General features: G+C 39.1%; 1 protein-coding gene and 1 pseudogene across 1 annotated transcript; one reads left to right on the plus strand and one right to left on the minus strand.

The window, feature by feature from the left end:
- Positions 1 to 4,412: 4,412 nt before the first annotated feature.
- LOC110776517 (uncharacterized) lies at positions 4,413 to 6,186 on the plus strand. The gene is made up of 2 exons (XM_021981075.2): positions 4,413 to 4,920; positions 5,067 to 6,186. Exon 2 carries the CDS (start codon positions 5,085 to 5,087, stop codon positions 5,973 to 5,975), a length of 891 nt encoding a protein of 296 aa, XP_021836767.2. The 5' UTR covers positions 4,413 to 4,920; positions 5,067 to 5,084; the 3' UTR covers positions 5,976 to 6,186.
- Positions 6,187 to 6,487: 301 nt separating this feature from the next.
- LOC110792725 (pentatricopeptide repeat-containing protein At5g55840-like) lies at positions 6,488 to 16,379 on the minus strand (annotated as a pseudogene).
- Positions 16,380 to 16,953: the final 574 nt, after the last annotated feature.

Below are 16,953 nucleotides of genomic sequence, written 5' to 3' on the forward strand. Positions count from 1 at the left end.
GGTGTGTCAGAACGGAGGAACAGAACCTTGCTAGACATGGTCAGGTCAATGATGGGTCAGGCCGAACTTCCATTAGAATTTTGGGGACATGCACTAAATACAGCTGCACTCACTATAGATAGAGCTCCGTCTAAAGCTGTCGAAAAGACTCCATACGAATTATGGTTTGGAAAGCCTCCAAATGTGTCTTTTCTTAAGATTTGGGGATGTGAAGTATACGTCAAACGATTAATTTCAGACAAACTTCATCCAAAATCTGACAAATGTATCCTTGTGGGCTATCCAAAGGAAACAAAGGGGTATTACTTCTACAATACATCTGAGAACAAAGTGTTTGTTGCTCGAGATGGTGTCTTTTTGGAGAAGGATCATATTTCCAAAATGACAAGTGGGAGAAAAGTAGACCTCGAAGAAATTCGAGTCGAACAACAAACTCTAGAGAATGCTCAAGATGACATTCAGGATGAAACTCAGAGATCTTTAGAAGAATCTGGTGAGAATCATGGTCAATCTAGAACTGTTACCCCGCGTAGATCGCAAAGATATAGATCTCAACCGGAAAGGTACTTAGGTATTTTGACGAACGAGAGCTATGACGTTCTATTACTTGAAAGTGATGAACCTGCGACTTACAAGCAAGCTATGACGAGCCCTAGCTCCAAGCAATGGCAAGAAGCCATGCAATCTGAATTAGACTCCATGTCTGAAAACCAAGTATGGGATTTGGTCGATTTACCAGATGGCTACCAAGCCATTGGAAGCAAATGGGTTTTCAAACTGAAAAAGGACAAGGATGGGAAACTTGAAGTTTTCAAAGCTAGATTGGTTGCAAAAGGTTACAGGCAAGTCCACGGTGTGGATTACGATGAAACCTTTTCACCAGTTGCAATGCTAAAGTCTATTCGAATAATGTTAGCAATCGCTGCATATTACGATTACGAAATATGGCAGATGGATGTCAAAACTGCTTTCTTAAACGGCGTTTTAACAGAAACTGTGTTTATGACACAGCCTGAAGGTTTTGAGGATCCAAAGAATGCTAAAAAGGTATGCAAGCTAAAGAAGTCAATCTACGGATTGAAGCAGGCATCCAGGAGCTGGAATATACGTTTTGATGAAGCAGTCAGTGACTTTGGTTTCATCAAGAACGCGGACGAATCTTGTGTATACAAGAAGGTCAGTGGGAGCAAAATTGCTTTCCTAGTATTATATGTCGACGACATATTGCTTATCGGAAATGACATTCCTATGTTGAACTCTGTCAAGATTTGGCTTGGGAAATGTTTTTCAATGAAGGATCTAGGAGAAGCACAGTACATATTGGGCATCAAGATTTACAGAGATAGATCTAAAAAGATGATTGGACTTAGTCAAAGCACTTATATCAATAAGGTGCTTGATAGGTTCAAGATGGCGGACTCCAAGCGAGGCTACCTACCCATGTCTCATGGAATGACTCTAAGCAAGACTCAGTGCCCAAAAACACTTGATGAGCGTAGACGAATGAGTGGGATTCCATATGCATCATTGATTGGTTCAATAATGTATGCTATGATATGTACACGCCCGGATGTTGCGTACGCACTCAGTGCTACGAGCAGATACCAGTCAGACCCAGGAGAGGCGCATTGGACTGCTGCCAAGAACATTCTGAAGTACCTGAAAAGGCACAAAGATGACTTCCTGGTCTATGGTGGAGATGATGAATTAATTGTTAAAGGCTATACGGACGCAAGTTTCCAAACCGACAAAGATGATTTCAGATCACAGTCTGGGTTTGTCTTCTGCCTCAACGGAGGAGCAGTAAGCTGGAAAAGTGCTAAGCAAAGCACCATTGCGGATTCTACAACTGAAGCGGAGTACATTGCTGCACATGAAGCAGCAAAGGAAGCTATATGGCTAAGGAAGTTCATAGGAGAACTAGGTGTAGTCCCCTCCATTAAAGGACCAATAGCCCTGTATTGTGATAATAACGGAGCTATTGCACAGGCAAAAGAGCCTAGACACCACCAGAGAGTCAAGCATGTACTTCGTAGATTTCACCTTCTACGAGAGTTCGTTGAAAGAAAAGAAGTCGAGATAAGCAAAATTGGAACTGATGACAACATATCAGATCCATTAACTAAACCTCTGCCGCAAGCGAAGCACAACTCGCACACTGCAGCTATGGAAATCAAGCATATTGGAGAATGGCTTTGATGTCTCTGTTTAATGTTTTAAAGTTTTAGAGTTTAAATCTTTGTAAAACATTATTGGTTAATCATTCACAATAAATGAAAGGAATTCATTTTTCCATTTAATTTGTGGTTTATTAAATGATGAGTCCCTTCAATTTGACGATATATTCAAGATAGACTGTCAGGACCAGTCCTGTGACTAAGAAATGTCTATCAAGTGAACTTGAATGTCAAAGGTTGAAAATGGTCCCTAATCGGAGTTTTCTATAAAATTGGACGCATAGAAAACGTTAGACGATTAGAATGCAAGATGACTAGTAGTTCTGTTTCTTGAACTATGTGGACATGGCAATGTCATAATCATTTGCATAGATACTTACTTTGGGAAGACTAGTATCGGACAAGACCTATGAAACTTTACTGTAAGAGATGAAAGTCTGTCATAAGTAAATTTCATTAAATTATTAGACACTAAATCCTCAATACCTGAGTGATTTGAGATTACTTGTTTGAGAACTGGTTGCTTTGACGTTGACCAACCGTCGCACCGTAAAAGGAGGCTATAAAGGAAACGCTCAGGTAATCACCTATCAAACGAAGTCTAATCTCAAGATCGCAAGATTGGGATTGTCCTCCCATAAATCGGGAAGAGATGCTTAAAAGTTGTACAAGGCCACTCGGAGAGCTAGAAACTGTGAAATGCATGGCCGTGCTCGGATGAATCATAGGCTATGATTATCTGTTTATTTGATCAGTTGAACTCTGAAACCGAGGAACACCTCTGGACATAATAAGGATGACAACTCTTACCTTATGTTCAAGAGCAAGCATCGAGCGACAAAGGAATTAGGAAATGCACACTTGTCCCTAAGGACAAGTGGGAGACTGAAGGAAATAATGCCCTTGGTCCAAGTATGCATTCTATGTTAAGTCTAATAAATGCGGTTCAGTATTAATTAACAAGTTAATAATTCAGTGAGATCAAGTGAGCTGAATGCCTAGCTAGAGGCCGCTTCAGTTCAAGTGGAATTAATGATATTAATCCACAGCTTACTCTTGACTGAACCCGTAGGGTCACACAAATAGTACGTAAACGGATCAAGTATTTAATGGCATTAAATACTCCATCTATGAATATTCGGAACCGACGGATCTTGGTTTCAGTGGGAGCTAAGATCGTCACAGGCAAGAAATGAATACTCCGGAAACGATGATATTGCCGGAAACGGAAATATGGATCGTATCGGAAATATGAATATTATCCAAGTCGTAGATGTTGCCGGAAACGGAAACATGGTACGTATCGGAAAATATTATTGGAAATGGAAATATTACCAGAATCGGAAATATTGCCGGAAACGGAAATATTGTCAGAATCGGAAATATTACCGGAATCGGAAAATAATTCCGGAAACGGAAATATTAAATATTTGTTCGAAACGGAAATTAATTCCGGAATCGGAAATATTAAATATTGTTCGTATCGGAAATAGATTCCGGAAATGGAAATTTAATCGGAAGCGTATCGTACGAATTAGCATCGGACGAGGCCTGCCGGACGAAGGCCCAGCACGAAGTCGGGCCATCGCCCAGCAAGCACGCACGCCACAAGCCCAGCGCGCACCAAGGCCACGGATGCGTGGGCCGCGCTGCGTGGGCTGCTGCTCGCATGCGCATGGGCAGCCCTTGTGGCTGCCGTGTGTGTGTGAGAGTTTGTGCTCATACATGATTCCTAAATCTACAAAGAGTTAGTGTGTGATTAAATTCCTATTCCTAATTAGATAAATTAATTAAATAGAATTCATGTAGGATTCTAATTTCAATTAATTCGTATCCTACTAGGATTGCGATTCCTTTTCCATAACTCTATAAATAAAGGCCTAGGGGTCATTATTTACAAACAAGTTTCAAGTATTCAAAACTAAGATTTTTAAGCAGAAAAATCAGCCAATATTCTTGCCTACCTAACCGAAAATATTAGAACCTTAAAGGCGATTCTAGTTTGTCAATCTTAAGGCGGATCCGGACGTGCTGTGGACTATCTACGGAGGGACGACACTTGGAGTCCTAAAGACTTGTTCTTGTTCGGTTCGGGCGCAGCTAGGGAAGGCACGCAACAAAGAGTATGCATCTAAACTATGCTAAATGATTATGTGTAAATAATATGTTTCCTGGCTTTATGGTTTTTCCGCATGATTTATGAACTGTCATATGAATCATAACCTAACATGAAAAAGGGCATAGATCCAGATCAGTTGTGGGAAGAGCTGATGTGAGTGTGGGGAGAGCTGCTGTGAGTGAGGGGAGAGTTATTGTGAGTGAAGAGAGAGCTGAAAATGCTGATCAGATTGTGGTTGAGGGAAGAGCTGGGGGTGAGGGAGATCAGGAGACAGCTGTTGAGAATGAACAGAGAGGAAGAGCTACTGTGAGTGAGGGAAATGCTGCAGGAACTAAGGAGAGAATTGATGAGAGTCAATCTGATACTGACAGTGATGTCTTGCTGAGTGAGGGTGACTATGAAGATGAGAGTGATGATGACTTGTTCCATAAATATGTGGACCATGAGATAACTGAGGGAGTTGAAAGGACTTTAGGAGGACTGCAGCAAGTAGCAGGGGAAGAAAGGGAAGAAAGGGAAGAAGATGAAGACTGTTGTAGGCATATCTGGGCTAACTTCAAAGGCAAGTTTCCTGGTGTTGTGTACAAAGAGAATTTCTGGAAGGCAGCTAGATCTTCCACAAAGGTATTCTTTTTCTGTACTTTCTTTCTCTGAGTCTGCATATTGGGGTCTGTTTGTCTGTCTGCATATTGTTCTTTGAGTCTGCATATTGTGGTATGTCTGTCTGTCTGCTATACATTGATCTAACACAATGCATCTGTTGTTGCAAGCACCATTTCAACACTCACATGGCAGCTATAAAAGAGCTGAATGAAGAAGCATTTAAGTACTTGGATGCCATCAACATCGCTCACTGGTCTAGACATGGGTTTAGCACTGCTTCTAAGTCAGGAATGCTACTAAACAACTGTTGTGAGAGTTTTAATAATGTGTTGAGGGAGGCAAGGGCAAAACCAATCCTACAGCTGATGGAGTGGGTTAGGAGGTATGTCATGGAGAGATTCAATTCAAAAAGGGAGGGACTGAAGGGATTTAAGGGTGTCATTATGCCTTCTGTTGTTAAGATGGTTCAGCAAGGTCTTACGCAAGTGCATAACATGAGAATCAGGCAAGCTGACTTACATGAGTTCGAAGTGGACCATGACCAGGACACATTTGTTGTCAACTTACAGTCCAAAGTATGTGGATGCTACAGATGGAGTCTTATGGGAATTCCTTGCTGGCATGCATTGGCATGTATTCAAACAAAGAGGCTAAACTACGAAGACTTCATCCACCCTGCCTATCATGTTCAGACTTATGCCAAGTCTTATGCCCCACCATTCAAAGGCATGCCTAGTCAGAACCAATGGGATCAAACACCCTACCCAGTTCCATTGCCTCCACCTTACAGAAAAATGCCAGGTAGGCCAAGCAAGCACAAGAGGCATAAGGCAGCTGGAGAGGATGAAGACAAGCAGCCTGTTAAGAGAGCAAAGAGGCAAAACAAGTGTAGCAGATGTGGTGGACTTGGACACTACAAACCTAAGTGTCCTATGCCTGCACCACCTGGTGAAACAGTGGCAGCTTCAACCCCTGCTGGTGATACTTTTGCTGGTCAGATTGCAGCTCAAGAACCTTATGTGTTTCAATCCTCCCAAGGTGCTCCTCAACTTAACCCAAGTCAACAACAAGAATAGATAGGTTAGTTGTTAGTCAGTTGGAATCCTAGTTTTTGGTATTTTGTAAGTTAAATGAATACAATTGCTGATTGCTTGCTTGTCTCTGCTTGCTTGTCTATAGCTCTTATTTTGGTTATGAAACTGAAGTCAACTTTGGTATGCTAAAGTCAACATTAGTCATTTTGACTACTTTTGTAAGATTATGTCAATTTGACAAGTTATAAAAGTGTCTTTCTCTCCAATTTGTCATCTTATATAAGTCTATTTCATTTTGGTCAAGAAACAAAGTACCTTAAACATGACACAATACGGAAACAAAATACGGAAACAAAATACGGAAACAAAATAAACATCAACTTAACCACGACACAATATATTAAACATACCATAAACACGACACAATATATTCAACTCGACGGCTACAAAAATAAACATCAACTTAACCAAATACGGGAACAAAATATGGAAACAAAATACGGGAAGATTCATACCAACAAAACAAATAATTTTGGCAAAATAAAGGAGGCAAACTTTCCATTCATTCTAAACCACGATGGTTTGATTACAACAACGAATGTATTAAACATAAAGGCATTACAACGAGGAATTAAACCAAGCCTAGCTTCTAATTGCCTAACATTCCTTAAACAAAGTTCATCCTACCATCTACCCAAATAGCTTGATTACAGTGAAACTAAATAACACAGACACAATTGCACACACATAAATCATCCCCATTAGCTGATTCTGACCCAAGCCAGCCTTCTCAGACCCCCAAAACACCCATCATTATGCCCTTGTTCTTCCTCAATCAGTCAACCTCTTCGACTAGCCTAATCTTCTCTTGTTCAATGCAAGCAAATCTGTTCCTCAGAATTGCAAGATCAGTGGACAGCCTATGTTTTTCAGCAACAAGCACATTAGTAACATCCCTTTGCCATTCAAAAATATCTTCATCAAGCCAATCAAATTTGTTGCACCCCCTTTGCCCAGTTTCAGGATTGTAGAATTTGCAAGCAATAAATTTTCTCCCCGGGTTTTCATGAGTCCAAGCAGTCCTCTTGGCTACAGGAAACCCACACCCACGTTTCACTTCATTCCATGGAGCCATAATTACTGCAACAAGTAATCAACAACATCCGATTCAATTGATTTACAAAATTGGGGGAAAAAACCCTAATTTTTCGACTTTCAAATTCCAAAAATTTAGAAGGAATTCTTACCAGATAATTCGTACCCAGACTCGAATCTTGATGGAGATGCTTGCAGTATTCGTTATTCAACTTAATTTTGCAGAGAGATTGAAATTTTTTTAGAGCATGGGGTGGGGGGAAGAAGAAGAACAGAGGAGGGAGAAAGGATGAACGTTTTTTTTCCAGGTTGGTGGTGGTATATGCCCTGATATTTTGGAGGAAAAAGGGGTGCATATAGAGAAAATATGGAGCACATGACTCTAACGTGACGGTCAACGCCGGCTTGTCAAAGTCAATGCCTGAATATTCTTTTTTTTTGTCTTTCGCAAATTATTTTTACATTTAGGTGTGTTTTTACAAAAAAGAAAAAAATTAAAGGTCCCTTCTCGCAAATTCTGGACTATAAAAGGTCCCTTTTAGCAATTTTGCCTAAATATTATTCAGTAGGATTACGTTTAACAAATAAGGGGATTATTCTTGATGAATATTTCAAAACTACATTGTATGATCAAGAGTTTAAATTGTCGAAAACTGATGGTCTGATGTGAATAAACTTTTTTAGACAATTACTCATATCATAGTAGTTTATAATGCTAGTATCGGAGTATGAATAAAGTTGTAAATGAAATTGAACATCCCAAAACGACTCGTGTTCATTTGAATGTTACAAAATAAGACCTAAACACATTCTTAACACCCAATTTAACAGCCCGACCTAAGTACTCCTCGTATATACAAAAACTGAACATGGTAGCTCAATGGGCGCAGATCTTGGCTGCAGTACTCACAGTTTGTCCGAATGTGCCACACGAATAATATAAAATTACAATTAAGGAAAGGGATTCGTACCTATGATCTACCTTACGGATACCCTCGGTTTTAACCTCTAAACCAAGACATCAATTGTTAGGTTATGATACATATGACAATACATAAATCATGCGGAAACAACCATTAAGCCAGGAATACATATTATTTACACATAATCATATAGCATAATTTAGATGCATACTCTTTGTTGCGTGCCTTCCCTAGCTGCGCCCGAACCGAACAAGAACAAGTCTTTAGGACTCCAAGTGTCGTCCCTCCGTAGATAGTCCACAGCACGTCCGGATCCGCCTTAAGATTGACCAACTAGAATCGCCCTTAAGGTACTAGAATTTTCGGCACTATTGAGCAAGGAATGTGGCTGAATTTTTCTCTCAAAACTCACTTTGAATACTTGAATTAATCTCTGAAAATATGTGACCCTAGGCACGTATTTATAGAGTTATGGAAAGGGAATTGGAATCCTAGTAGGATACGAATTAATTAAACTTAGAATCCTACAAGAACTCTAATTAATTAATTTATCCTTTTAGGAATAGGAATTTAATCATATACTAATTCTAATAGTTTTAGGAATCGTGCATGAACACAAACTCACACACACACACGGCAGCCACGAGGGCCGCCCATGCGTGCGTGCGAGCAGCAGCCCACGCAGCGAGGCCCATGGCCTTAGGCGCGCGCTGGGCCTGCCTTGCGGTGGGCCTAGGCGCTGCCTTGGCTGGGCGCGCGTTTGGCTTGCTGGGCGATGGCCCGACTTCATGCTGGGCCTTCGTCCGGCAGGCCTCGTCCGATGCTAATTCGTACGATACGCTTCCGATTAAATTCCCGGTTCCGGAATTCATTTCCGATACGAACAATATTTAATATTTCCGATTCCGGAATCAATTTCCGTTTCGAACAAATATTTAATATTTCCGTTTCCGGAATTATTTTCCGATTCCGATAATATTTCCGATTCTGACAATATTTCCGTTTCCGGCAATATTTCCGATTCTGGTAATATTTCCATTTCCGATATTATTTTCCGATACGTACCATGTTTCCGTTTCCGGCAACATCTACGACTTGGATAATATTTATATTTCCGATACGATCCATATTTCCGTTTCCGGCAATATCATCGTTTCCGGAGTATTCATTTCTTGCCTGTGACGATCTCAGCTCCCACTGAAACCAAGATCCGTCGATTCCGAATATCCATAGATGGAGTATCTAATGCCATTAAATACTTGATCCGTTTACGTACTATTTGTGTGACCCTACGGGTTCAGTCAAGAGTAAGCTGTGGATTAATATCATTAATTCCACTTGAACTGAAGCGGCCTCTAGCTAGGCATTCAGCTCACTTGATCTCACTGAATTATTAACTTGTTAATTAATACTGAACCGCATTTATTAGACTTAACATAGAATGCATACTTGGACCAAGGGCATTATTTCCTTCATCAATGGTATCTATTATCTTATTCTTAATAAAATAGTTTCGAATATGGCCCGAGATTGAAATTGGTCGGACTCAAACACAAAACAACAAGTAAACTAGCTCGACTTGTTACGATACACATCCAACACAACTACAATCGACATGAAAACTTTGTTTGACAACCTTAATTTATTCTCTGTTAGACTTGGTTATTGGGCGGGTTGGATAAGGAAAAGGAAAATTTTTGTTGAAACTAACATGATTGTAATCCTATGCCGTTACTCGGACTCTTCATTTTACCTCATGTACTCGTAATGAATATTCATCACTTCATTTGAGTCTAAAATCATGGAAAATGTCATTCAACATGTACCTGCGCGTGTCCGCTAAGTTCCCGGAGTGCGATGGCAACCTCAAGGCAATTTCAGGTCTTGTACGGAAAGGGTTGTGGTAAGTAATGTGGAAGAACAAGTGAACAATCAATCTGGGTGCTGCAGAATGACATTAGAGAAAGCCATTTTGTGTTTTAATTTCTGAAGTGTTGTGTATTTCAAGGTTTAGCTCAACTGGTTTCCACACATTCTTCCTCTATACTCATACCCACCTAAAACACCGAAGTAGGTACTACTTTCTTTTGCTCGTATTTGGTGTTAATTTAGCTCAACTTGCTTCTCTTTATAGGTTCTACCTAGCTTCTTTTACTTACAATACAGCCCTTAAACACCATCAACCTAATTTAGTAAGAGATTCAAAAAGAGGAATAGATATGTAAATATGTAATCACAGAACTGACCTGAGAAGTACTGGGAGCGAGTTGTGTGTGTGTGGCTTTGATTATTCGGGCTTCCTTCTTAGGCTAGTACTTACAGTTATTACTTCCCTTGAATTCTCAGAAGAAACACAACAAGTTTCATGTATATATATAAGCAGAAGAGCACGGTGAAACAACTGCGTTAACCTCATTTACAATGCTCGTGGCATTACAAAGTTAAACAAACAAACGAACTTCCATCACACAGTTGATCACACCCCTTGAGGACACAAGTTAAACAAAGATAAGACAGCAATATACAAAGTAGAAGTTCATAGTACGTATCAAGACCAACTACGTAATACTCAGAACTTGAAGAAGCTTTGAAGTAACACCTTGTCTGAATCACTTACATCATGATCAGTTAGTAAGCGAGAAAATAAGGAAGTGATGTGTGCATTAGCTTCAAATTCTTTTCTCCTCATAGTACTGACAAGCTCCATAGCTTTGCTGACATTCTTGCTATATAAAAACTCCTTAATAATCGTATTGTAGGTATATGCATCTGGAGGACAGCCATTGTCCTCCATTATCTGTAACAGTTCAGTGGCGTCATTAAGCAAACCAAGTTTACAAAGCCCTTTCACAATTGCATTGTAAGTATACACAGTTGGCTTTATGCACTTAGCTGGAAGAGATGCGAAGGCATACACCGCTTCTTCAAAGCGCCCTGCTTCACATAGGCTATTAATCAAGATATTGTAAGTGACAATATTTGGGACCACTCCATTACACTCCATTTCTGATATAAGTGCTTTTGCCTCATCAGTTTGTGCATTCTTACACAGACCATTTAGCAATGAATTCCAAGTCATTAAATCAGGGATTAATCCTTGAACCAGCATCTCCTGGAAAAGACCAAGTGCTTTCTCAACTTTTCTAATCTTGGAAAATCCACTGATTAAGGTGGTGAAAGTAACTACATTAGGTTTGCAACCATCTTTCACCATTGAATTCATAAGCTTTTCTGCCTCATCCATCTCACCGCATAAACAATACCCGTGTAGCAGAGCGTTGTAAGTGATGATATTGGGAATCAGAGTTTTCTTATTCATGGATTCAAATAAATCCCGTGCTTCACCAACCTTGTCATCTTTAAAATACATGTCAATCAACATGTTGTAGGTCTCAATGGTAGGTTGTATGTTGTTCCCCGGCATCTCGGTCAACATTTCTTGAGCCTATTTCCAACGTCCTAAAGTGCACAAACCTCGAATTAAGGTATTATAGGTGACATCATCAGGGGAAATTCTTTTGGACTTTATCTTCTTGAAAAGGTGGAGAGCCTGAGGCAATACCCGGTCTTTATAGAGGCTATCAATGATAGTGTTGTATATTAAAACATTGGGCATACAATGTCTATGAGATTTCATTCTCCTAAGAAGGTTGAGAGCACCGGTATTGTCGCCTGATCTACACAGACCTTTGAACATAGTACCGTAGACAAGTAAGTCTGGTTTGAAGCCAAGCTTGACAATTTTATCCAACAATTGAACGGCTTGGTTGAAGTGGTTGGTGTGAATGAAGCCATTGATGAGTGCAGTGAAGGTGACAATATCGGGTTGATATCCAAGCTTAATAAGGCAATCCAAAATGGAAAGCCCCAAATCAACATTGCCCAAACGGCAGTAGCAATTGGCCAAAATAGTGGAGTAAGGGAATAACCATTTGGACGGAGACCTAACAATTGAAGCTGCCTGGAGAGAGAAATAACAATGGATAAAGGGGGGTTGGGTTTCATCTTACACATTGCACTAAACAGGTGATTGAAATCAACAATTGAAGGAAGAGGACACATCGATTGCATATGATGGAAAAGGGTAAGGGCATGATCAATCTTGAAAAACCCTAACTTGCATTTTTGTCTAACATAGTTGAGTAACATTTGAGGGTCATCAGTATGATAGCGTCTTAGATTCGAACAACAAGAGTAATTACGAAACTGAGATTGAAATGAAAATGGATAGAAATTAAAAGTAGAAAGAACAAACCCATGAGGAAGATGAAGAAGATTACCAGAATGATGAAGATGGCAAAATTGGGAAAATCGAGATAGAAATGGAAATCCAGGTCCAACTTTGTTCATCATCATCCTCCCACACTCAACTGCGGAACTCAGAATAGAAACTCAAATATCAATCCGCAATTGTTGCCATTGAGCCGAGGGCATTAAGAATTACGGAATACAAATATTGACGTTTTAAGGGAAAGTATACCAGGGTCTTTCTTTTTAGGCAGTTTTGTGGGATTCAAGGGTAGGTATAACTGGATAAGTGAATGACTGATCAATTAGTACAGGTAACTACTTCCTCCGTTTTACAATAGAGGCATCATTTCTCATTGCACGTATACCAACACGCTTATTTGAACATTAATATCTCTAAATGCGTATAAGTAAAAATTATAAAAAGTTGATATTTAGAATCTTTGCATTAATACGAATTTAACAAAATCTCTCTTGACTATGTTTTTTCTTACACAACAGTGAAAGAAGGGTTGTCAAAGTTGATTGATGTATAGTGTGCAAATGAGAAATGATGCATCTATATATTGTGGAACGGAGGAAGTATGTAAGCATGGAAAAAAAAAACTTATTTATAATATTAAATACTAAAATATATCTTTTATACTAAAATATAATTATATCTTTTTATTTTTTTTGCTCCCCCAACATTAAATTATTGGCTCTGTCATAGGCTGATAGCATATAAGGTGCACCGATGTGTGTACGATGCACCCGGATGTATCTAATAATTTTCAGTGATAAGTTTTTAATAGGGAGTGAATCGCCCCTAATTGTAATTGTAGTACTAGTAGTAATAATAATTAAGATAGATAATATGATTAGTACAAATTGATCATTTATGACAAAAATTAAACCCAAATATCCAAATATATAAATGTTAATTGGACAGCGAGCCACCCAGTTTGAATAAAACAACCTAATATTGATCCAAACTGATATTAACCCGAAGTCTTAACCTGATCCTGATTGTCAATAAAATCGAATCCCTAAACCACCTGAAAGTAAAGCTAAACCAAATTGATCCGGTCTGCAATACTCAATTGCTAGGTCTAACCAACTCCATTTCAAAGATATATTCTAAACTTTGACTTTTGAGGGCCATGTTCCCTCCGTTTTAAATTAGGCATTTGATCAACTCATAATACTACATATTAGTATATTACTCCATGCTTCGTATGAATAATATGTTTAACATTCTGGTTGAAGAAGCAGTGCTGAAGGGAATTCAAGCATCAATTTCCGGCTCTGCCGCTTACTCCAACGAACAATTCATGTCCATATATTGTTATTACTCCAAGCAACTCTTTTGAGAATTTAAAATTGAAGGAGTACTGCAAAAAGGAATGCAAGATTTGATTCCATAAATGGTAATCTTCGGTGACTTTTTCTTGTTGGTACTATCATTTTCCGGGGTTGATGATGAATTATCGGTGACAACAGGTTGAAGAAATGAGGAAAATGATCTGTAAACGTATGCCTATGACAAAGCATACGGTTTTTGGACTGCTTGTAACTTACAGTCCATTGCTTCATATGGAGGAAAGCATCAAGGAGCTCACAATTTCATTTGGAATGCCAAATCCAATCACTTGAAAGAATATAGGGAAAGAGTTGAAAGAGCAAGGGATTTTATTCAAAGTATTCAGGGTACATTATAGAAGTCGGTTCTGAAATCTGAATCTTCCACAAAAAATCAGGATTGTTGTTCTTCAAGGTGATTTCTGTAGAGGATAAAGATGACTCAACTGGGAAGGGGATCCATGAACATGTTCTCCAACAGTGAAAACGGAAACCGCCTCTTTTAGTTGTACAAGAGTATCCAGTTCTTCATAAGGTGCCAATAAAAGATTATCCAGACTATCTCGCATGAACGAGAATTAACTCTGGACAGGCAGCAGTTTAACCACATTAGAACAACACATATAAAAATGTAAAAGAGTAACATACAACAGACGCATCTCTAAACAGAGAACACATGTAGTAGAACATAAATTCAGGCTAAGAAATTGCTTTCGTATAACACCTGAATAACACGTGGATAACAAAAGACAATTCCAAGGCAAAGCAGCAAGCAAAGATTAATTGTTTCCATGGCACGGGTCTACATCACTAGAGGAAGCAAGTTAAAGAACAGCAATAGTCTCATGTTAGTAGAGAAGACCCTATAACAAAAATTCTAAGAAAATATGCAAGGCTTCCAACTTTAATAAAGGTAAGAATTTCTTGTCTTAAAATATTGATTTTATACCAGAGAAATTAGAGGTTAAATACCTAAATAATCACGTCTTTAAAAACTTCCGAAGTAAAGCCTTGTCCAAATCACTAACAGCACCATCAGTGAGTAAGCTAACGAGAAAAGAAATGGTGTGATTTTCAGCTGCAAAGCCTCTGCTTCTCATGGTGCTGACAAGTTCCAACACCTTGCTGACATCCTTACTTTCTAAAAAACCTTTAATTATTGTATTGTAGGTGCATTCATCTGGAGGACATTCGTTGTCTTCCATTGTAAGTAACAGTTCAGCAGCATCATTCAGAGAACCACTTTTACAAAGTCCTTTGACAACAATATTGTAAGTATATACATCTAGCTGTAAGCCCTTATCTGTGAGAGATGAAAAGACATCCAAAGCTTCTTCAAGTTTTCCTGCTTCACACAACCCATCAATTAGGATATTGTAAGTTATAATATCGGGGACCACTCCCTTTTTCTCCATTCCTCTCATCAATGCCATTGCTTCGTCAATATGTCTGTTTTTACACAAGCAATCGAGTAATGAATTCCAAGTCATCACATTTGGTTTCAGTCTGTGGGTTTCCATTTCCTTAACAAGCTTGCATGCAAAAGTGAGTCTATTGTCCTTGCACAAGGTGTCAATAAGAATGTTGAATGTGAAAATATCAGGAGATAATTCTTTAAGGTGCATCTCTTGGAACAAGCAAAGAGCTTTGTCAAGATTCCGTTACTTGCAGTATCCGTTGATTAAGGTGTTGAAAGTAACAATATCAGAGTTGCATCCATCTTTTACCATCAAATCCAAAAGATTTTCTGCTTTGTCCATCTGGCCACATAAACAATACCCATCCAACATAGCAGTGTAAGTGATAATATTAGGAACCAAACATCTCTTACTTATGGATTGGAATATAGACTGTGCTTCATCAACCATTCCTTCTCTACAGTACCCACTGATCAAGGTATTGAAAGTCACAAGATCAGGTTTGCAGCCATGTTTTACCATCAAATCCATGAGCTTTTCTGCCTCATCCATCTCACCACGTAAACAATATCCATCTAACAGAGCGTTGTAAGTGATGATATTAGGAACCAAACCTCTCTTAGTCATGGATTCATAAATAGCCCGTGCTTCATCAACCTTGCCATCTTTACAATGCATGTCAATTAAGGTGTTATAGGTGACGATGTCAGGCACTATATTGTTCTCCAACATCTCCGTCAACATCCTTTGAGCATCTTTCCAGTGTCCCACAGTGCACATACCTTGAATTAAGGTATTATAAGTGACAACATCAGGGGAAATGCTCTTGGCTTTCATCTCCGTAAACAGAGTGAGGGCCTTGTGTAAGAACTTGCCTTTACAATAAGTATCAATTATGGTATTATAAATGACAGCATTAGGCATGCAATGGCCATGAGACTCCATCTTACGAAGCAAATTGAGAGCACCAGCAGTATTGGCAGTTCTGCAGAGGCCTTTGAACAAAGTACCATAGGTGACTAATGTGGGTTGAATGCCAAGCTTGACAATCTTATCCAACAACTTAACAGATTGATCCAATTTATCAAAGTGAACAAGACCATTGATTAGGGTATTGAAACTCAAAATGTCAGAATGATAGCCAAACTTAATGCGATTAGCGAGAAGGGAAAACCCGAAAGGAACATAGCCCAAACGACAGTAGCAATTGGACATAATGTCCAGCGAATAATCATTTGGACGGAGACATAACAATTGCAGCTGCCTAGAAAAAGAAATGACAGTGGAGAATGGGGGGTGGGGTTTCATTTTCAACATCGCAGTAAATAACATACAGAAATCAACAATAGAAGGAAGAGGGCGCAAGGATATCATATGATGGAAGAAGGAAAGGGGGTGGTCAATATTAGTAAACCCTAATTTGGAATTATGTCTCATAGATTTGAGGAACAAATGGGGGTCATCATCATCATGAACAGTATGAGAAGCGTAATTACGGAACAAACATGGATATTGGAAAAAGGGGAATTGAAATTGAAATTGTAAAGAGGGTAAACATGGAGAAGCTTACTGGTAGAACCAACGCCATGAAAATGAAGAAAAGCTCGAACAACAATGCCAGATTTGGTGTTCATACCGTATTTGTGTTGAAACGGTCGCTGCACTCGCTCAAGTCTCAATACCCAAACACCTGAATGGCATGTCTTCTTCCAAAAACCAGTCTTTTGGCAATAACTACGAGAAGCCTATCGGGGTGATGATTTGAGTTTTTTACTCACCTATGAGAAAGATGGGAAAATTGAGCTATTGGCCCTGTTTGGTAGTTAGAGCTTAGCGTTTAGCCGTTTACCGTTTGCATTAGCAGTTAATGGATTACCTTTTTGTTTAGCAGATTTGACTGCGGAATTGACTAGCTTTTTACATGTATTTGGTAACACTTAGAGGTTTGATAAAAGTTGTTCACTACTCAGTATTTATTGAAGGGATACACTTGCC

This window comes from Spinacia oleracea, chromosome 4 (assembly GCF_020520425.1).
Source record: "Spinacia oleracea cultivar Varoflay chromosome 4, BTI_SOV_V1, whole genome shotgun sequence".
Lineage (NCBI taxonomy): Eukaryota > Viridiplantae > Streptophyta > Magnoliopsida > Caryophyllales > Amaranthaceae > Spinacia > Spinacia oleracea.

Excerpts from the sequence above, each read along its gene's own strand:
- LOC110776517 (XM_021981075.2), top strand. The coding sequence starts at position 5,085 with ATGGCAGCTATAAAAGAGCTGAATGAAGAAGCATTTAAGTACTTGGAT.